The sequence below is a fragment of the Zonotrichia leucophrys genome, chromosome 10 (genome assembly GCF_028769735.1).
Source record: "Zonotrichia leucophrys gambelii isolate GWCS_2022_RI chromosome 10, RI_Zleu_2.0, whole genome shotgun sequence".
In the NCBI taxonomy this organism is placed as follows: Eukaryota; Metazoa; Chordata; class Aves; order Passeriformes; family Passerellidae; genus Zonotrichia; species Zonotrichia leucophrys.
In genome coordinates, this window is record NC_088180.1 from 17,020,121 (window position 1) to 17,043,214 (window position 23,094).

A 23,094-nucleotide genomic window follows, 5' to 3' on the forward strand; every position below is an offset into this window, starting at 1 on the left:
GAAGAAATCCTTTTTCATGAAGAAAACAAAAGCAGTGCAGTGTTGGTGGATGTTTTCAAATGCTTTGCTTTATAGACAGTGTTATCCTGTAGACCAGTGGACATCATACTGTGCGTTGTTTTAATTTAAATTTCATTAAATAGTATTTCTAAATACTCTTGGGCGTTTTGTGATGTTTTTTTAAAGCAGTCCTTTGTTGCTGTCAGGTAAATAGAAAATGACATCCCTTCATTTTGTCATGTTCCTCCACCTCTGTGTTTTCCTCCCAAGAACATCATGTCTGTTTCCTCGGTGTAAATTGAATGGATTGTGAAGTGCAGCCTGTGACTAATCGCCTCTTGCTGTCTCTGCTCATTAACTGGCTGATGGTGATGTGGTTGCACCACTTTCTACACATGGCCTCGAGGATATGGCATGGTGACACCCAGATGAAAATATGCAAGGCTTTACTTCACAAGATGGTTTGGGTTGGGAAGTTAGAGAGGTTTTCAGCTAATATTGGGGCTGGTTTACCCCTTTGAATGAGTATTAGGTGATAATAAGATAAATAAGTTGTACCCATTTCATGTCTGTACATTCTAGTATATTCCTTATGTTCTAGAAACCGTTTGATTTAAATTTATCTCCAGTCTTCTTCAGCTAATGTTGTCCTACAATTTAAGCAGTATGTCTGGATTATGGTTTAGCAATTATTTACTGAAAATACATTAGAAGTTTGTTAGATATCAGGTAGTTCAGTGCAGGTTTAAATGTGGTGGCACAGAGGCATTTCAAGTTTCCTGCACGTTTCTCTTGGTGAACAGTAGAACAGTGAAACAGGTGCTGGGCTCAAATGGGTATTGGCAGATGTGGCACTTACAGGTTATTGGAGAGGGAGGAGCTGTGTTGGGTCTCAGCTCTCCTTGGTGTCATGGTAACCATGAAATACTTCTGTGGCAAAACTGTTTGCTCTGCTCTCTTTTAAGGAGAGAGATTCCCTCTTTCCTTCTCCTTTTTGTTTCCCAGTGGAACCCCAAGAATTGGCTCACAAAAGGAGATGTAATTTGGCTTAGGGACAGAAACTTGATATTCTCATGGCTTTGTTTTGTTATTTTTGTGATAATTTCATAAGAGAAAACAAGCAACGCAAAATGTTTCTTTATAAGGTTTTCTAAAATACTGAATGGAGTTTACCAAAACGTGTAAATGTGTGAAACCTCAGATAACTAAAGGCCTAAAGCTTAGAGGGATGAGCACCACCCCTCTGATAATTGTATTTTTGAGGCATTCAGTTGGAAGTGTGTGAAATTATTGGTCATTTTAAGTCTGTAGTTTGTACGTGGAATGCAGCAAACCAGTGGGAGTTTAATTAGAAGGCAGTGTGTAGTATAATACTTTAATGAAAACACTTGATTTCTCACTGAAATTTCATGATGCACATGTTTTTTGACTCTATGGGTTTTTAATGATACTTCCTTTTTAGTAATTTGTACATTAATATTTTCACTTTTTTTTAGGTGCTTATAAGAAGAAGTAGGAACCATTTCTCAAGCTGAAGACAAAGTAAAAGAAAACTGTATCATGTGTTAGAACACTGAAGAGGGACATTTCTTGGATTAGTTTATTTCTGGATTGCTAAACAAAAGAAAGAAGAGGCGAAAATGGGGAGAAAGAAAATACAGATCACGAGAATAATGGATGAACGGAATAGGCAGGTGAGAAACAAGTCTGCATGAACAGGTCCATCAGTAATCTTAAAAATTAATGGAAAGTTTGAATACATTCATCCTAATTCACTGTTCTAAAGCTGAGCTTTGTCTTCATATATCCACAGATGCCCTTGCCAGAATATGAATAAGAAACCTCAATGATTTTATGTCTGTTTGAGGAAAAAATGTTATTTATAAGTAATAACTCTTACTATTTAAAATTTTAAATTGCTGTTCCTATTTAAATGGTATCCTGCTGTGCTAGCAGTAGAGTGGAGGGGTGTTTTTAAAGACACATGGCTTGATCTGATAACTGCTAGGAACACTCAGGAAGGATCTAGTAAAGGTTATTTTCTGTAGCACTTGGACAGAGGAGTTTGAGGTGGCTGTGGGCAGCATCCTCAGTCCTTTGGATACAGTAACAAATTCTGTTAACATTCTGTTTACAAGCATCGATTTGTATTTCTTGTAAGAGCTGTTTGCTACAAAAGTCGTTCAAAATTGTCAGTCAGAAGGAAGAGGGCTCAAAATGAATGTTCCAGGGAAAGCTGCTCACTTGGCTGCTGGTGCCCTGACACAGAGGTGCCCTGTGAACTTGAAAAGCACTAAAAGTTGATGACTCTTGCTGTAGTGTTTCCTCTTAATTTCTGAATTGCTGCATGAGATGCAAAATAAAATTTTAATTGGATACTGAAATGTAGTAGTGGGATAACTGGAAGCTGTTGTTTTTAAGGCAAATTATTACAGGAATGACTTAAGGTGTTTAAGAGCAGTGCTGGTGGCTGAGGCCAAAGGGGCCGCTGGGTCTTTTGTCCAGCGATGGTCCTGAGCAAATCCGTGTGGGCTGGAGATGCACATGTGCCCGACCCTGTAATCCTCTTCCAGCTTTTAACTATTCTTAGCTCAGGGATTTCCTGAGCTGGATGTGGTTTCCGTATATTTAGTAACCATTAATGGGTTTTTTTGTTTGTTTTCCCCGCCCCCCACCAGGGAAGTTGTTCAGTTATCCTTTGAGCCTTTGTAATGTTGCAACATTTACAACATCTTTTGTCTAGAATCTCCAGGTCTATTGCCTGTTGTTTCAAGAAACACCATTTTATTTGCCCTTTGTCATGGTTCTGCCAGTTATTTAGCTCTTGTATGGAAGAGCCAGCAGTGACTCTCTATCTGGAGTCTGTCCACGCTTGCTTATTTTCTCTTAAAGTTTTTTCAGGCTATAGCTGCTTAGCTGTTTAAATACAGAATCTGTTTCACACCTCTTGCTCCTATTCCCTGAAACCTTCTGGAGTATTGCTCCATTACTTTGATGGCCAAGGGACCCAGAATTCAGGGTGCAGGCAAAATATGGACTAGTATAGTGTTGTGCTGCTGTTTTGTTCTGTTCCCTTCCTGCTGTTTGATTTCCTTTTTTAACTTCTGAGCAGCAGCTTGACGTTGGGGTACTGTCAGAATTCCACGGGACTCTCTTGCTGCTGACACATCAGCTCAGAGCCCATTGTTTTGTTGGTGAGATCAAGATTGTTTTTCTCCCTGTATCACTTTAAAGCAATGTAAACTCTGAGAAGTCTATATATAGCAAGAAAAGTATTATTGGAGTTTGGGAGAAAGCCAAGTATTGTGTTTGAACAGCTTTAATCACCCAGTGACTTTATGTTTGATGTAGATAAATGTCTTAAGTACACGTAGTAAAAGTAGCTGAATTAATGACTTCAGTTCTTTTCAGATCTTGCTCTACAACTTAAAGCACATGGAAGAGATGGGAATTGATCCCACTTATTCCCTTTTTACCTGAATCTGGATTAAGTTGGGCAGCCTTGGTTTTGTTCTGCTTGAGGAACAAATAGTGTTACACTTCTACCCTGACTTTGGTGAGGGATTTTTTGGTTTTTTTTTCCAGGAGAAATTGTTTTTTTCTTTTGAATCCCCATCCCATTGTTCAGATTGAAACAATGGAGAGGAAGAGAATCAGTACATTTGTGTAAAATGTTAGACCACTTACACCATTGCTGTGACTGAAGCAAAATAGGGAGATGAAATTCTAGTTTTGTTTCTGGCAGCACCTTTTTGGGCTACTTAGTGATGAGGAAGAGGATTTCAACTCTGACTTAAAAGTAGAATTAGGCTTGCCTTACCCTATTTCTCTGGAAACTCAGATGAAAACACACTGCATCTTTTTAAAAGGTTTTAGAGAGATTAAGTAGTTTTTGTTAGTGGGATCTTACTTTTTATATGTAGAGGTATTGATGGCCTTCATCCCCACTGGTGTCCTGTGGTTTTGGTAGCCAGGATATGGAATTGGAACATATTAGAATGCCCTGATGCACTGGGCATTTATAAGATATTTACTGGAGATTTTTTTTTCATTGATCCAGGTAAGGAGGGCATGCAGGGTTTGTTCTGGACTGGAAGTGTAGTTCAGTTGTGTCCTGTCAGTTTTTGTATGGCATGTCTGGCTGGTGAGTTGGGCACTCATGGACATGCCTATGATGTCCTGGTTGGGTGTTTAGTTTGAGGTTTAGGTTTTCTGTGTTTGCAAATGGGACAGAGCTTTACCTGCAAAGCAAGTTCATATAACTTGTGTGGGAAGAAAAACTACTGTTTTGTCAGAAGCATCTTATTTCTGATGGGATTGTATGTGAGCTCAAAACAGAATATATAGACCATTCCTCAGGGGGATTATGATTGTCATGAGACTGTCATTGTATTATTAATTAAGCAGCTTTATCTTCTTGAATGAGCTGTAGGACATTTATCTTCATTAAGCTGAAGAGAATCCAGCACAGTAAATTAGATATCAAAGGAGCTCAATCTTGCTGCCTTTGCTGTCTCCTCCTCACCCATTTTTTTGCTAAGCAATATTAAAATAGTGCTGGGGAAATTATTTACCTGCAATAACGAGACATATTTTTTGAGTTTGATGTGGTCCTAAATGGAGCAGGAAAAAAAGAGAAATTTAGAGAACCAAGACTGCTTTTGGGTTCTGAAATGAAAACTGAGTTTAAAATAATCTGTGTGTGTTGAAGTAAGGGTGCTGTGGTAGAGGGGTTTGTGCTGAGCACTGTCCAGGCACCAAGAGAGAAGTTGATGCCAGCAGAGAATCTCACAAGTGGAGCAGCCTTAGAGGAGGTGAGAAAGATAAAATTCCAGTCAAGAAATGGAGGGCTCTTGTCCAGGATCCTGCTGGTCCTCAGTGGCAGCAAACCTTCATTCTTTTGTCTGAGGACTTCTCCAGGTGACACAGCACACACACATTTTGTTTGTAATGCCTTTTTCCTGACAAACACTAAGCAGTAATACCTCTCTATACCTGCTCACACTCAGGTAATAACCTTTTAGGTGTCAGAAGAACAACAGCTGTGTATCCTCTGAGTCTGTTAACATGGTGGGAAGAAAAGAATATACTTTGTATTATTAATGGTATTAAAAAAGTAATATGTGTGAGATAATGAGGAGAAAAAAGCCTTCAGGTGTGTATATACAGAAGAAGTTTCCCACCCATTTTCCCAAAAACTCGCTGTACAGCTTGGTAATTAAAGTACAGACACCCAGAAAACAGGTTTGATTGTTTCTTGTGTCTTACTTCATTCCTCTCTTGCAAAATCTCCCTGGCTGTTGTCTGTGGGACGTGGGGTGTGTGGATCACTCCCCTGTCACAGAGGCTCGTGCCTGCAATTGCAATAGGGGGTGTCAAATGCAGTGACACTTTTATATCCTTAGCTGCTGTCTATGAAAGGAATGATTTTTTTATAATTTTTTAAATCCTAACTGATGGTAACTTCCATAACTGTTTCCTCCTTCCCTGATGGGCAGATGCTCCTGTGTGATGGTTTGTAGTGGATTTGTTTCCCCACTGCAGTTCTAACTGGACAGAACAATTGTTTCTTGATGTTTCCAGGTGGCAGAAAACAAGTCAAATTATAAATGACTTAATAGCAACAAAATAGCAATATTTTTTAGCTGTACATAATTAGAAATCATAGTGCATAGTAAGTGTTACTTCCATTGATTGTTCTGTTTTCTTTGATTTTATAATAATTAAGGTTGAGTACTAGAGAAGAAAATATTGTGATACCTGGAAAGTCAGTCTATTGAACGGAGGAAATAAAGCTAAATTACCCTATTCTAACTAAAACTCTAACTAAAATTTAACTCTTCTTGGTAGTTATTTACCAGTGGAAGAGTTGGGGTGTTTTGTAATTGTTTAACTTAGTCTAATAGAGAAAATGGGGCCCTAAAATTGGCACCAGATATTATAGGTAGTTCTTGTGTTAAGCTGCATATTACAGTAGGAGTAAATGCTGTAGGCTCAGTCAGTGTATACCTTGATTATTTTCCTTCAAACCCTTGTCATGTGTTTTAAAAAAATAAATCAATCATTATTCTTTCTTCTCTAGGTCACCTTTACAAAGAGGAAGTTTGGATTAATGAAGAAGGCCTATGAGTTGAGTGTGCTCTGTGACTGTGAAATAGCACTCATCATTTTTAACAGCTCTAACAAACTCTTTCAGTATGCCAGCACTGACATGGACAAAGTTCTACTAAAATACACAGAATACAACGAGCCCCATGAAAGCAGAACCAACTCAGATATCGTTGAGGTAACAATTTGAGAAGACACATCAGTCTTCTTATCTCCTTAATAATTAAAACATAGAGCATTTTAAGATATTTTAATCAAATGCTTTTAAGTTATTTAATACTGTGTTATGAAATGTAAACTACTGCTTTTAGTCTGGTTTCTCTAAGGCAATAACTTGTCTTTACAGCCATGTTGTTTTCCCATCTGCCCTCCACCCCCTGCCAGTTTCTGGGAAACATGTTTGATTTCAATCGCATTTGGCAATGGAAATAGAGGTGTGAAAAATGGTTGTTTTTCTGGGGAAGGAGGGGGAGAAATGTTCAAGGTTTTAATGGGGAGAAAAAATTGACTGAGTGGGAGAGAAAGGTCAGAAGAGTGCCCTCAGCCTAACAGACAATTATAGTTGGCCCTTTTTCTCCTCTGAGGTAGTAGCCACTTCACCAGTCATATCTTGAACATGGATCAGATCAGCCACCACCTCTGCTGCCCCTTGTTCAGCAAAAAAAAAAAAAGCCAAAAAAAGCCAATCTGTGGAATAAATGAACTTAATTAAATTTGTTGTCCAGTGACTGACAATTAAAATAGCAGCAGAACGACTGCAGTTTCTGCAGTAATAGAATAACATGAATATATTTACTCCAAGGTATTGGTTTCATCTACTTTTATAATGCTTGAGCTTTAAATAGAAACTCTTTTCAGTACATAATTTCTAAATTAGGTGCAGTAGAATTCAAGGATTTTCTTGGCAATTGGAGCCTTGATGTACTGTAACTGCATTTCAGAGCATGTCTCCAGTAGTCCTGTAAATAGACCAAAACAGGTGGCTGACTTAAGGGTTTAATTTAAATTCTGAAGTTGTCTTCTGAACAAATGCCTTGCTTTTTAGGAATGATTTCAGAATAATGATTAGCCTTGAATAGCTGAAGAGTCTATTGCCAAGGGGATCAGAGTACAGGGATGGTACTAGCTGATCTTGTACATGAGTGTGCAAGCAAAAAATCAGATTGACAAAACTGAGATACAGACAAATGCTTTATATTTCTTTCTGAGAAGATTCTCTGCTAATTTGTCAACTGTCTTTTATGATCAGAAAAAAACCCTCCCCAACTTCTGTCTTCAGCACTGAGTTCTCAAGAGAGGGATAATACAAGCCATGAAGAGCTGAAGGCTTAGTCACTGGATTAGCATAAATAAGGGATAGCCACTGGAGAGGAAGGGAAAACCTAATTCCTGCAGAATGAGCTTTGCATGGTGACAGACACGGCTTTGAGACAGGGATGCAAGTTCAGCTGGGTTTTGTTGTGCATGCAGGGCCTCTCTGTGTTGTGACTCATGGTAGTGGTGCTTCTTCACATCACAAGGACTGAGGACCTCTTCCAGAATAATTCTGTGCCAGGCTGCTTTTTGGGGTTCCTCCTGTTGCTGGGCTTTTTTACCAGAGTCAGTTTGACCCCTGACTGGTACATTAAAAGTGCACTTAGCACCCCAGGGCAGATGTGCTCTGGGGGAACATGCAGGGACTCACCTGCAGATTCTTTCTGATTTTCTGCTCTGAATTTAATGTTTTATGATAGTGAGGAATTCAGGACTTTATTCCCATTTTTCAAATACAGTGTAATTTAGGAATGCAGCCTCCTATCTCTTCAGATAAGCCCTGGGTGCTCTTTAGCCAGGTTGTGAAATATTTTTGGGTTTTTTGTTTCTGGATTGATGGGTGCTTGGAGTGTGATAGATGTTTAGTGACATCACCATGCTGAAAGAACACTGTAAAATGGCTTCTCTTTTTTTGTAATTACGTTGAAATTCTGTTTTAACAAATGAAAATTACTGTAGCAAAGCACCTAAAATCTGTCAAATTCATACTAAACTGAATTATAAAAAGTAATTCCATTGTATGGAGTTACAACTAATGTATAGATGTTTAGTAATTCCTTGAATGTGACAAATGGCATTTATTGGGACATTGGCTCACGGTGGAACTATTCTGGAGCCACTGTGGTCCTGGTGTGCATGGCAGGAGGGGGAGTTTTCCTGGGCTAGAAGGAAGGTAATTCCACACAGCTCAGAAGCTGGGTGAGGGTGGAAACAAATCTGCTGCTACTCATTTCCAGTACTGGTAGATAGCAATATTGTAAATGATTAAGTGAAATCGATGAGACATCTTCCCCTTGTAGTTGTCTCCTGCTCAGTTTTGGCATAGGAATTGCTTTCATATGCCCAGAGCTTGGTGTCTTCTGTTGCTGCTGGAATGTTTGTGAAAACATAGTGGGAGGGAGAGCACTGGCATCTTAAATGAATATTAGAAATTTTTTTTAATGCATGCAGTTATATCTTTCACTGAACATGTTATTGTAGATGGCAATGATCTGTTGCTGTCCTATACCTGCTCTTTCGTGAGGTTACTGGAGTGTAAGGCAGTGCTCTGGCACAGCAGAGATGTACCATATAGAGATATTGAAAAGAATGAAATTTTTATTCAGTGTGTGCTTTGAATCCTTGCAATACTGGGATCATGTATTTGGTTTTACAAACCCATAATGGCACAGTTGCAGATTGTTACGCTGAAGTGCTGTCTGTGATTTGAAGGACTTGCTGTAGGTGTTAAAGCATTTGATGCTTTAATGTTCACGGACTTTTTTTCTGTAACAGATTATTCTTGACAAGTAATTATTTTTCCTGAAGAAAGAAGTATTTCTGCGAAGTAAAATGGGAAGAATTTCAGGTTTTATCAGGATTCTGTATCCATATGGTCAACAAAATGTTTTCATGTATAAAAGACAATTTGAGACCTTGAGCATTGATTGTTTTAAATCCAAAGGAAAAGAGGGAGATGAACAGGCACTGTATATTTTCTTCAGTGCAGGATGTTAAGATGATTGCAGGCTATTTACAATAAGATATCACTTCCATTTTGGGTCCTTCTGCCCCTCAGCAAGGCCTCAGAAAGCAGCAGTTGCACAGTTGTTCCCTCTCTCCCAGCCTCACTTCTGGGAGTCAGGGGCTGAAGATGGCTCTTCCTGCCTGTTTAGCTCAGCTTTTTATCTTTTTTCCATGTTTTAATTTTCCTTGACTGATACAGAAAACAAGGGTTTATTTCACCTACACTTGGCCATGGTGGGTTTTGCTTGTTCCTCATCTCACCTCATCAGACTGAGGTGATTTGATTTTTAGGAGCCTGTGTAAGATGTGACCTACTTTCCCAGTTGGCATCTGTGCCCAGGAGAATTCCGGGTGGGTGTCAGTTAATGAGCCTCTCCTGTGCTCTGTAGCTCAGTGCTGTTTTCAGTGTGGAGTAATGTGCTGAATAAGGCTTAGGTTATACCCCAGATATTGACAGCTGTCCTTGAAATAGGTAATGATCTGTAATAAAAATTGCAAGTAAAAAGTACAAAAAAATCTCTCTTAAACTATGGCAGATAATTATTGCAATCATACTCATTCTTGTGGAAGGACTGCTCTGGTGTAAATTCCAGCAAATGATTTGGATGTTTTTATTAAATACCTTACCATGGGAATAGGTGGCTATAATGGGCAGTAACATTTTTGATGGTTTGGTGTGAGAGTGGTTTTGTCATAGTTCAGCCAAAGCAGGTAAATGACCCCGCTGCTGCTTTCAGCAGGGTCAACAAGCCAGTTTAATCTTGTGCTGTAATCAGCTGTTTTCTTGCATTAAAATCCATTTCATCTCTGCCTTTTCACCAAATGTTAATGGAGCTGTTAGAGGAGCAGTGCCCGCTGTGCAGTCAGGAGGATCTCAGGGATCAGAGCTGGGATTGTTGGCTCCTGGCTCCGAGTGAGCACGGAGAGCTCAGCTGCACGTGGAGAGCCTGCAGCAGGAAGAAGCAGATGCATCTCCCCAGCCAGATGGAGCATATGCCAAGAGACAAGTGTAACAGTGTGGGGAGCATAAACAGAAAAGTTGGTGTTGAAACACTGTGTTTATAAACCAAAAGCTCTCTGGTTTTGTTTTTCATCCAGCTTTCTCCACCTCCCAGCATTGCTTCTTTTCCAGGCTGGGAATAACCAATGTGTATTTTGAACTGTTGTTGGTGCGTAGTAGTTTGTTTTGGTAGCACTTGAATTGGTTCATTGCTTCCTTTTTTTTAAATTTGGGTTGACTTCATGTGAAAATGAAGATCTGGGAATTGTATCTAAATATATACTTGGATGCACACATACAAAATTAGATGAGAATGACCTTCAGTTAATTGATCTTGTTTCCTTCCTTGGTGGATACCTGGTGTATCCGATCTAGATAAGGATTTGCAAAGCAATTTGGGCTTCCGTATCTTGCTATTCAAAGCTAAAAAGTAAGATGGTGGAAACTGGGCCAAATTCATAAAAAATAATTATTCCTTTGAAATGTTTTATAACACAAGCTACACCGTAAGTTTTAAAATTTATTTTTAAGAAGAAAGTGCCCCGCAACCAAGAAGATGAAAACTGATACTGAATGTACGTGACTAAAATCTCCAAATCTCTCTAAATGTCAGCACAGCTTTCCAGAACTGTGAGGTGGCACCAGGAGTGCTGATGGTTAAACACACACTGGAGATTGGAGGGAGGCTGGCACTGAGATGTGTTAACATTGTTTTGCATTCCTGCCTATTTGATAGATGGAGAACTGCCAGAAGTGAGCAAAACCTGGGGGAATAAAGAAAGAAAAAAGCTTTGGGCTGATAAAAGAACATGTATTGGTGTAGTATTATGTATTTTTGTAGTTCAAACCACTTGATTTGTTCTCCAAACACTGTGGGAATAAGTGGTGCACATTTAAAAGAAGGAAGAAGCTTAAAAATTATTTCAGTGAAGGAAGGAAAAGACTTGGTAATCTGCCCATGATGCTGAGAAAATGTAGGCATTATTGGGCTTGATTTGCTAAATGATTATGTAAATGTAATTATACTGCATATAACATTTCAAATAATTTGAGATGGCACACAAATACCTTTGAGACATTTTAAGGAGGTGGTTGAGGAGGATTTATGTATGGTTAAGGACTAAAATTTTCTTTTAGCTTACCTTAAAAATAGGGAAAGTGCTTGAAAGCTGAAGTGGTCTGGAATGAGTCATCAAAAGCTTTTATGTATATGTATGTATACATGCATATATATACACACACATATGTAAATTTTATGTGTCTGTGTATAGTGGTTTGAGTCTTATTTTTTTTCTGGTAGAAAAAAAAAATTTTTTTCTAGTATTTTTTGCTATAAACCTGACTTATAAACAGGTTCTACCTAGGGATTTTAGTTCCCACTCATGGTTTAGGAAAAAACTACCTTGAAAAATTTAAAATGTGGTCAAGATAGCACATATTTATTTTCAGTATTGTGACAGAAGACAACTGTGCATTTTGTGCTGAACAGAACAATTGCCCCTCCTGACGATGTCTTTGTCTCTCATTTCTCTCCCCTCCTCTTTCTTTTTAGTTTGGGAGATTAAATTCAACTCTTAATTCCCACAGTATTTTTTTGAGCTGTTTACTGTTATTGATTTTTCCTTATCTTGCATTTGGTAATACCGTTTTACTCAACAATGTTATTTTAATTCTTTGGCTGAGCTGAAATTGCTTTGTACATACACATGATTAACGTACCTCTTTATTTATTTATTTCAAAATATCAGATTACTGGTGACTTTAGGCAAGCTGACAGTACTGGCAAAAAGTTGTTGTTCTGAGTTAATGTTGTTTTGCATTCCTTCATTGCTGATATATAAAGAATTTTCAGAAGCAAGATAGATTTTTGTTTTTTGAAGCAGCTTTGGTTCGCCTGCAAATAATCTAAAACTGTGCTTCCCTTGTATCTAAAGCAGTGAATAAATTTAGTGTTTTAGGGTTAAGAATATGTTATTTCTTCTACCTCTTTAAAACACTGCCGGTGCTTTAAATTTACCATGCTCTGCTGGTATTCTGAATTTTGATGAATTCCAGATTTAGTCACTACTTAAAGCATATAGATATTTGAAGTTTGTCTAGAATGCATCTTTTTATAGAAATTTCTGAAGTCTTGCTAATAATGACTGTACTTGGCTGCTGTATTGGCAGCAGTGATTTTGTGTAGCTGCAGTTCAGGGTGCTCTCTGTCCTACGCCAGCCCTGTCACAGTTACACCAGTGACATGACTTGAAAGCTGTGAACTGAAATTCGCTGTGATGTTCTCATTTTTTAATAAACTACCAGAAAAAGCTGATCACTGAGTGATGAGTGGCAGCTGACTTGGCTGTGCATCATTACAATCTCAGATTGGATCGGATGCTCCTCTGGAGGCTGTGCTGCTGGGAGGGCCAGGATCCTAAATCCCTGTCAAATACTGCTACAGAGCTTTTGTGTGCTCTACCAAAAATTGCTGCAGAATCAGCCCTGAAATGGGCAGGGACTGGATTCTCCTCTGTCTGAAAATTGGTTTTATTTCCCAGCTGCACAAGCGGTGTTTTTCCAACTGTTTCTGCTCTGTGTTAGGAGAATATTTTTATTTTTGAAATTTATAGGGCAGACACACAAGGTCCAGTTCTCACACCCACTGCTCGGGAAACGCTTGTCAGAGATTGAGTTCTGGGTTTAGCTGTTCTGGAGACATTGTGTCAAGTAGGATTGAAAATTGACTCCAAGAAAATCCGCAACAGCTCATTGCTTGTTAGTGCTGGAGTTCATGCAGGCAGTCACACAAAGACATAATTATTGTATGAACAAGTTCTTCAAGCTGTGCTGGTCTCGTGTATTCTGCAGCCCTTGTGTTGCTGCAGAATTCGGTGCTTTTGAAATTCTGTAGTGACAGAAAAGTGTATTTTTACTTTGCAATTTCAAAGTGAGGACCATGGCATCTGTTGATCAAGAGAGAGTGACTTTACACAAGCTGTGCGTGGAAAGAATAGACCCAGAACAAAGCATCTCCTGCAACTACAGCAGGATGAAGGACTGTTCTTTATGTGGTAGGCTTGATTTCAGTGGAGATTTAATGTAATCCCATCTTTTGACTTGAGGCTCGTGGCTTTGGTTGTGTCTTGTGGCAGGGATTATCCACCCTGCAGGAGGGACAGCAGCACTGCAGCTTCTTGATCCTTGCTGCTCCCTCACGTTCGTGTTTGAGCATGAGCTGCCCAGAGGAGGGGAGGGTCATCTCCTGTGCTCCACTACTCCCTGCCTTTTGGACCTCACCATGCCTGCAGTTTTTAATATGTTGCTTTTGAATAATTTTCATGTTTGGGCCACGAGCTGGTGGTGCTTGTGCAGCAGAAGGCTCAGGGGGTGTGGGGTTTGTTCCGTGCCAGGGTTTTACTGCAGGTGCCCCATGGGGGCTGTAACGCTCAGCACCCACCTGCACAAAACAACAGAACACTTCCCTTGTGATTGCTCCTGGGGTGCTTTGGGGACCAGCTGCGCCTGAGGAAAGAAAATATTGGTGGTGGCAGTTCCTGGGGTGCAGATATTGTCAGGTATCCTCTGAATACCTGAGAGCCTGTGGCATGTGACAGCTGACACACAACACGTGACACCATTCTTCACAATACTTGCAGGCAAGTACACATCCAGTTCATTTAGTGACTTACTCAGGTTTTTTTGGTACATCTTATTATGTCACATCAGTGATGTGATATTGCATATGGGAGCCCTGGAAGTCATAGTGTAGACTATAGAATACTAGCAATTTAGTTAATTGGATAGGGTGAATTTTAATTTAAATTTTATGTTTTACTGGAAATACTAGGTAATTTCAACAGGAAGGGAATAATACATTTTTTTATTAAAATCTCCCAAATATTTTGGGAATGTTGTGAAGATTTTTTAGATCAAAGCTGTTATACATTGTCCCATTGTAAACTCTTCTATAACTGTAACAAATGGGTACCATTTAAAGCCCTGCTCTTTCCTGCAAATAAATTAAAATTCAGTGCTTGCTGATTACAATGACTTTAAAAAGAAAAAATCAAGCATTCCAGAGCCAGTTTTATCTAATGTTGACATGAATTACATGATAAAGCTTACTCAAATTTCTCTATCCCTGATTCCTGTACAGCCTTTTCTTTCTACCTCTCAAGGTCCCACCTTTGATTTCCCACCCCTTTTCACATCGAGTCAGGACAGTCTTCAAAGTGGTGCTCTGGCTTTTGAATAATTTGCACTAAATGGAGGCTATGCAGAAAAAAACCATGTTAAATGTATTGTGTTGACACAACTGAGAAGTTCTGTATTTGATACATGAATTGGGACATTATTAGAGCTGTATCTGGAAGTCCCACATTCTCATTCCTTTAGTTCAGTAAAACCAGAGATGTAATTGCTTGTACCCTATTTCCTTATTTTTGGGGAGGCTCTCTGTTTCCTGTTGTACACACTGATCTCAGCTGGTGCTTGCAAATACCTGCTTGCAGTTGTCTTACTCAGCTGGATTATTTTTGAGGTCTTCTTTGGTGAAACAAGGTGGTTGTTCCATACAAATATTAAAGGTGTTAGAGCTTATTCTGGGAGATGTAGCCAGTGCCCATAATCTTACATGTGAACACTGTTTTAACAATAGCATAAATCCTTGGAAACATTTTCTTTGGGAATGGTTGCCATTCGTGTTGTAATTGCTGTTTTGATAGCACTAAATTATCTTGAGTACCAAGACTCTGAAACAGTTCTGTTATCCTTTCCAATTTTAAAGCTGTGAAGAACTATTCAGGACAAAAGGTGTTTGTAATTGCAATACTACATGGGCAGGTAGACCTAAAGAACCCCATTCTTTTTATTAAACGAATTCTAATCAGAGTTAAGCCATTTTTTTTTCTTGGCAAACTCTGAGTAGGAGATAATATTTTTCCTAAAGAACTTCTAAAAGATTATGAGGGATATTATGCAGATGGATTGCTGCACTTGGAAACTTTTCATGTTCCATATGGCTTATCTGCAGTGCACTGTTGCTGAAAGGAGGCCTTCAGTCAGCTACTGCTGCTGCTGATTTATAATTTAACCATTGCAAGTACACGAAGATCTGCATTTGGGAGCTGAGTTTGTAGCTCTGTGTTGTTATTTGGGTGAGGGCTGAAGTAAAGCATTTATGTATCATGAAATATCTCTTTCAGTGTTCTAACATAGAGCTGTGTTTTGTTCCATTTTACCATCAGTTTTGTTTGTTGGCAAATTTATAATCCCTGGAAGGACTATAAAATGTATTTAATTTATATGCTAAGGAGTAATTTTTGCTTCTTGAAGATGAATATCAGTCTATTTTGTCTTTTTTGTTTTAATAAAAAGATTGAAAAAGATCGAGTTAAACTGGCACTTTAGCACTCTTTAATGGGAAAATCTAGTTGATGGTTCTGTCTGTAAAACAGGTAAAATGCAAATCTGCTCAGTGATATAAAATTTAATGATCTACTGAGTTGGATAGAAAGTGAAACAAAGACAAATGCATCAAAAATTGGACTTTGAGAGCTTGACTAAGCTGTCACTGTGGAAACAGCATTATCAGTGCTAATGGATTACTAATCATTTTAAGTCTCAAGGAGTTCATTTAGGACCAAGCAATCCAGCTTGTTTGTAGGTCAGCAACTGCTTTAAAAAGTCCACAGTTCACAGATAGTGTTTCTCTAAAATCACAAATACAAGCATGCAGCTGCCTTTCCCATAGCTTCTAGTCCAGAGCTGGGTGATATTCTGGGGGTGAAGAGTGGATTTTATAGCCCAGAAAGTTCTAATTCTTTAGTAATTGCTTGTGGTTATCTACTTAAAATAATGTTTCACAGCAAAGATGCTTCAGGCTAGAATTGAAACTTCATGCCATATCAAGTCTAAAAACCTTTTGTATGTGTTATTTTATATAAATGAGAGTTTGAATCCTGAGTGCCATCTTTATCATATCTGGGAGGAATTTGACAGCTAGCTTTCATGTTTGGCAAGCCAGGGATACATGTTAAAATTTGCCAGATACTGGAAATGGTCCAACATTTGAAACAAGACAGTGTCTTTTCTTAGAGTGGTTTATAGCAGGGACACTGATAAAATTTCAAATCATGAACATTTTTCATTTGTAAATGCTGAATACCTTTGCCTGAAATTGAACATAGAGCATGGCTAAAAGGGCTCTTCTTTTTCTTTGTATTTGTATGGATAATGCTAGGCAGGCTTAGGAGTTTTTTGTTTGTAAAACCCTGGAATAAGTAATTAATCCTAAACCTCCTTTTTTTTCTCCATAGCAGGCTATAATATTTGGCCAAGAAATACAATAGCTGTAGCAAACTTTAAGTACTGCACTCAGAATTTTTCATGTCCATGTATTTTTGCATAATGTCAATTATTTCCTTTTTAAATATCACTACTAATTGAGCACAAGTATGGAAAATATTATTTAAGCAAGCTGAAAGGAGAGTATGTCAATAGTTCAGATTTTCTTTAGCATGCAGTATTATGGTTGGGGAGCCTGCCAGAAAGATTGGGAAGGTCTTGTTCTTTAAGAAGTTAAGCTCTCCAAGTTGCTTAGCTCATGGAAATGTCTGTCATAATCTAATTTGGCCTCCTGTGCGTTTCAGGGAAGTTTTGAAAGCTGGGCACCACTCCTTCCCTGAGCTGGGTTGGGATGGATGTGTTTGTGGCTATAATTAGAATGTGAAATTTGAACTGATAGCGTGGCAAAATGTAATTGAAAATGTGTCAGGGATACTGAAAGGAGCAGTATTAGGGCTAAATGTAAGTAGCCTCCCAACTCAAAGGACAGGAAAGCAGCTCCATAAGGAAATTTGCAGATGCTTCAGTGGTTGAAGTTGAGAATATTGATAGAGCCTGAGGAAAATATATCGAGTTTGTAAACATCACATAAAACAATACCGTACATCTATCTGTGGAAAAACAGTTTCAGCCTACAGAAATAATGTTGATGAGTTTAAATAGACAAAACACCATTACTGAGTTGAATTATTTGGTTTTTCTCTGGCTGTTCTTGTTTGATGTTTGTGGGGATTCACTCCTGTTTGGATTTTAGACAGTGGTAAATTCATGTACAGGGCACTGTAGGGTCAAGGTCTGACTCTGCAGAGCTGTGTTGTTAATTTAGAGAAAAGAAACAGCAATGATGATGCTTCTGTAGCCAAACTGACCCGCAGGAAGTTTAAAAACTAAAAATAGCTTTGGGTGACTAAGAATAGTCCTCGGGTACTTGAATATGTTTTATACATAATAGGGGAGACATAATGATATCTAAAGGATGAGACACCTAACTATTGTTCAGGCTGATGAAAGTGGAATATTTTGTGTTTGAAAAGAAGAGAAAAACAGCCAGATTTTAGGCTCAACTTCTTGGCAATAATATGTATCAGGAAGCAAATAATAAAACAATTGTCCTGCTTTCAGCAGGATGTTTCTGTGCGTGCAGAGCCTGCAGTGATACGAGTGGTCCTTGCCTGCTGAGGGGAGGGAGCTGAGCTGCAGTAAAGGAATATGCCCTGCTTTGTCTCTCTGATCTTTCATGTATTAAGAAAGAAAACTGGGTGGGAATCTGGTGCTGTGACTGCTTTATTTGCCCTTCTTTCTGTGACTATCACAGAAAAAAGAGGTGTGGCTCTTGATGGAGGATGTGAGTGTCAGTGGTGGTGTGGCTGAGGTTTGCTGCTGCCAGCGGCGCTGGGCCGGTCCTTCTGCCTCCTCTGCCCACACGTTGGCACCCACCTGTTCCTGCTGCAGATGAGGATAAACCAGCAAAACCAAGTTAAATAAAGAATGGACAAGGAGAGTTTTTTTTCATTTTAGTGAGACAGAAATACTCTCCACTATTGAATGGCATCTCCAGAGCATCAGGGAACTTTAATCATTTGTCCTTTTGATATCCGTGGTGGAGGTGCCTACCAGAGCAGCATTGATACTTAGCAGTGCTGGTAGGGCTTTTCCATTACTTCAGGCCTGAGGAATATTTACACTTTAAAAAGTTATGATATTTAAAACATATTTACTCTAAATTTGTGCTGCTTTGCAGCTTTTCCATGCTCTGATTGCAAGAGCAGAAGGAGAACTAGCCACAGGATTTAAGTGAAAGGGTTTGTCTTTTCCAAGGGAAATCACTTTTCATTTCAGTCTTAGTCAAATTTTGGACATGGTTTTCCCAGTGATTTGGGATGAAATACCAACAAAAATCCTCTCTGGCCAGCTCCAATAGTAAGTGCAAAAATAGAGCTGTTAACATGATACATGGTAGCTTTGACAGCAGCAACCATTTCCTTTTTGTGTAATATTACAAGAAACCAAGCACTGAGTGTTTTGAATGACCTGACACTTTTTTACACTTCATAACACTTTTTACACATGAGGTCATCCTAAATTCTTGCTTTAAGGCAGAAAAATATCATTTCCTGACGTGACAATGAACATAATCAAGTTCTTTACAGTTCTGCCAGGGCTGGTAAGGAGCCCAGATCACAATATCAGAAGTCTTGGCTTTTTAACCAAACTCACTGATGGGAGCACAAAACCCACTGATTGTGCTCTTTAATCATCAGCAGCATTTCCTTTTGGAGCGGGGTGGAAAGCCGGGGTCTGGATGGGAAGGGGCCAGCTGGGGCTGTCCCTTGCTCTCTGGAGGCAGTGACCCATCCATGTTTGTGGGTTCAGAGTCCCTGCTCCCCAGAGCTGCCCCTGAGCAGGGTCTGGAGCCCCTGGGGCCGGGCTGGAACAAGCCTGGAGGACGTGGAGGCTTCATCTCCTGCTCTGGGGGCTCAGCAGCCTTCGGGCTCCTGCCTTCCACGTGTCTCTGTTGGATTTTGTGGAACATGAGATGGTTGAATATCAGCTCTGCTTCCTCAAGAATCAAACAATAAATGACTTTATTGTGCTTTTATACTCTTTGCTATTTGTATTATCAGTTTCAGTAAAATTTATATTGAATCGTAGAGAGAAGCCAGTTATTCCTTTCTGTTGTTGTTTTGCAAGAAGCCCTTCTTCTGTTCCTTCGGTGCTTCTTGCCAAGGCATGGTTCTTTTCTTAAATTAGCAAAATGCTAATTTTAATTGCAAAGTGCAATTAAAAACTACTTTGCATATGTGTGGGGAAGTTCAGGAAAATATTGGGGCTCATGTACCATGTGCTTGACTGCAATATTTAAACCCATCATAGCTGGTCCAGCCATTCTCATACAATGTTTTCTAAGTTCTGCCATTCGAATCAAAATAAATCAGTACTAGACTATAGTGGAATAGAAGCAGCTCCTGGGTCATTCTGCAATATCAAGATGACCAAAACTGTCTGGAACACTTGTGTAGTGACTTTGTGTGTCACAAAAATGTATTTTTGTGTTTCCTTCATTCTTTTAAAAAAGAGATTTCACACCTGCATTGGTTCGTTGTAAATACTTAGCATTATTTTCTGAGTGAAACCAGTATTTTTCTCTCATCAGTTAGTGCAGCCTGAGATCAAAGCTGCACAATCTTAGTTACTGGGGCACAATGCAGTGTGTTGGTGGCAAACAACGTGTGGAAACACAGATTTACTGAATTTGGCTAAATTCCTTAGATGAAGGAAAAACAAGATTTACAAGAAGGGCACACTTTCCATACATAACCTGGAAATAATGACTTTCCCCAATATTGCGTGGTAATAACAAAATAATTTAATGTTATTTCCCCTGCAATCTGTGTAGTAAAGAAGCTTTTATGCACTTAAAATCTATAATCTTCATGCACAAATTATTTTGGGTCTCAAAATTTTTCTCTGCAGCAGAGAAATAAAATCTCTTGTTAACAAATTAATTGCTCAACCGATAATTTTTTTGAAAGAAAAAACATTTTACCTGTGAACATCTCGAATGCCGGGAGCCGGTTTTTGGATTTGATTTGGGAGTACAACAAATGTTACCCTGGAGATCCGGAGGCGGGTCAGCCCCCCGTTCTGCGGTGGCTGGCCGGGTCCGCCGCGGAGGGCGGCTTCCCGCAGCGGCCTCCGGGCCGGGGCCGCTCGGGCCGCCGTTCCCTGCGCCGGGCCGTGCCGGGCTCGGGCCGTGCGTTCCTGCAGCGGCCCGGCCGGGCCTGGGGCCGTGCCGGGCTCTGTGGGGCCGTGCCGTCCCTCCTTGTGGGGCAGTGCCGGCAGCCGGGCCGTGCCGGGCTCTGTGGGGCCGTGCCGTTCCCTGCAGCCGGGCCGGGCCGGGGCCGTGCTGGGCTCTGTGGGGCAGTGCCGTTCCCTGCAGCCGGGCCGGGCTCTGTGGGGCCGTGCCGGGCTCTGTGGGGCCGTGCCGTTCCCTGCAGCCGGGCCGTGCGGGGCTCTGTGGGGCTGTGCCGTTCCCTGCAGCCGGGCCGGGGCCGTGCCGGGCTCTGGCGGGGCTGGCTCCCCTCGGCCGCGCCTGCCCGTGCCAACAGCTCGCGGCATTCCGTGCGCAGCCCTGGCCACCGAGCAGGAATGTTTTACTATTGTGTTACTGGGCACTGATAAAAGTTCGCAGGCTTTTTATGGTCAGGTCCTCCAAGTGGCACTTGGTGTTTTGGTGATAAGGAGGCAGAGCTCTGGCTGTTGGACCCAGCCTTATTATCTGTGACAGGGAACTGTGGCTTAAATCCCTCCACAATGACAGGAACCCCATCTGGAGTGACGGTTTCCAGAGCCTGAAACGGGAGATACTGAGGCATTTTCCTTCCTCAGGAGTCAAAGCAGAGTTAACCCCATTGTTAGCAAAAATGACACACAGTCACCGAGAGGAAGGAGGCATTTTTACATTTAAATCTCTTCCTTTTTGTTTAAATCGGAGGAGGATAATTTACCATTGGGGGAGAATGAGCTGGCAGCATTACATTTAAAAGCTTTCACTGGATTGCTTTAGACTATCGAAAGGAGCTCTGCTGAAGCTCCTCGCTGCAAGACTTCAGTTGCCTCAGCGTGTTTGTCACAGGAGCTGCACTCTGTGCATGTCTTGCAGCCCTTTCTTTGCAGAGCCTCCGTGCAGCTCCGTCATCGTGTGCCGGGCACCGCGCGCTGACGCCCAACGCGCCTAAAGACATTTGGGTTCTATTTGCAGAGCGCCGTGGGCTGCAGGGGTTAAGTGTAATCCAGATTACCCAGCGTTAACATTTTCCCTGCTGATATCAAAGTGTAGCAGACTGGCAGGCTGACTTGTTAGGAAGGGCTGTGAGAGGGATAACAGGCTCCGACCTTGAGAGGCCGAGCAGCCGGCCCTTGTATGGCCAAGTCCATTTGCGTGTCCGGCTATTGGTTGGAGGAGCGGCATCGGAGCTGTGACAGGTGCTGGAGGAGCCTACACCTGTTTTCCCCATATGCTGATTTAGTGATTACATTTTTGTGGGAGTTCCAGATACTGTGTGGGATACGTGGAGCAAGCCAGGAAACTTGAGAAGGAATTGCAGCTTATGGTGAACTGTGATATTAAAGAATTTAAGGCAGCGAATTGGATTTTCAATTCCTGCTTTCAAACTGCGGTAGAAATAAGCAGGATTTTGCATATATATGAATAGCGAGGAAGTAGTATGTATTTTTTATTGTACTAAAAAATCAGTTGACAGTAAAAAAATGCTGGTGAATACTATGAGCTAAAATGTTTTGTAAATCAGAATTTCAGTGCGTAATGGAAATTGCTTCTATAGGAAAACACGGGGGTTTTTTATGGCACTGGAAACGGCAGCTTGCAGATTTCTGATCTTTAGGGGTTTTAATGTAAAATTCATGGAATATAGAAAATTTCTGACAGAAAGAAAGTATGCAACTCCCTCATCCCTGTACGGTCCTACTGCTGCTTTATGTACGAATAACATATATCTGTTTAAAATTTTTATTGCTTTACTTTTGAAACATTAAAAAAAATTAAAGATTTTTTTTTTACAGGTAGTGCTTTAAATACTGTTTTGTTACAAATTAGAGCTTGCAGAGAAAAATTTCTGATTGTGTAATAGGGTATAAAAGAAAAACAAGAAATACAAATATATCTTGTAATTTGGTCACGAGACCTGTAGTTTCACATCCTTTCTTTAATGGCTGGATTGTAGACAAGCTTGCTTTTTTTTTTTTCCAGGGGATGTTGATGTGAGTTCTCCATCAGAAAACAGGAAGTAGCTCCATAAAGTTAGTCTGAAGGACTCTGAAAAAGCTTATATTTAGCAAACTAAGTCATTTTAGAGAGGCATTATGTAATTTCTTTTTTGCGGTTCTTGTTATCGTGCAGGATGACAGGAAGATCCTGTCTTTGTCAAGTTTCGAGACCGAATGTTACAGATATTAATGTCCTGTAGTTAGTTAACTGGATCAGAATTTTAGCCACTGTGTCTGTCACAATATAACTGTATGCTCTTTAAAATGTGAATATTAAAATTGGGATGCTAAAATCAATTCATTAAAGATCCAGTAAACTGGCTTTTAATTACCAGTGAATACGTGAACTCCTTTGCCACAAGCATGAATGTTCCTTGTCAGGCAACTTCTCTCCATCAGCCAGTGTCCAAAAATGATTTTGCTTGCAGTGCTGGGAGATGAAGTGGTTGTAGGGGGAAGTTACCTGCGAGATGGAACCTGGGTGAACCTTTTCTTTTTGTGTACTTTGCCACTATCTTGAAAGACTGATTCTGTCTGTTGCACAGTGAGTTTTGTCTGTGAAATTTTAATGTAGTTTCAGGGGCTCTGAATGATTCAGTAGTGTACAAAACTTCTTGGCAAGTTAGTATGATTTGTATGTGAATTTTCCAATTGTATTTCAGACCTTAAGAAAGAAAGGCCTTAATGGTTGTGAGAGCCCTGATGCTGACGATTACTTTGAGCACAGTCCACTATCGGAGGACAGATTCAGCAAACTAAATGAAGATAGTGATTTTATTTTCAAGCGAGGCCCTGTAAGTACTTTTATTTTATCTCTACTTTTTATTTGTTGA

At 40.1% G+C, this 23,094-nt stretch overlaps 1 protein-coding gene across 7 annotated transcripts in view; it reads left to right on the forward strand.

Annotated features, from left to right (window-relative positions):
- The window catches only part of MEF2A (myocyte enhancer factor 2A), an 80,920-nt gene that overhangs the window by 32,131 nt on the left and 25,695 nt on the right, over window positions 1–23,094 (forward strand). For 4 of the 7 annotated variants that reach the window (XM_064722616.1, XM_064722613.1, XM_064722614.1 and 1 more), the window contains exons 2-3: window positions 1,497–1,694; window positions 6,083–6,286. In XM_064722616.1, coding sequence (XP_064578686.1) covers window positions 1,641–1,694; window positions 6,083–6,286 — 258 coding nt within the window. In that variant the 5' untranslated portion in view covers window positions 1,497–1,640. Of the gene's footprint in view, window positions 1–1,496; window positions 1,695–6,082; window positions 6,287–22,923; window positions 23,056–23,094 lie in introns of all 7 variants that reach the window. The other 3 variants (XM_064722620.1, XM_064722615.1, XM_064722619.1) reach the window with 1 other exon arrangement.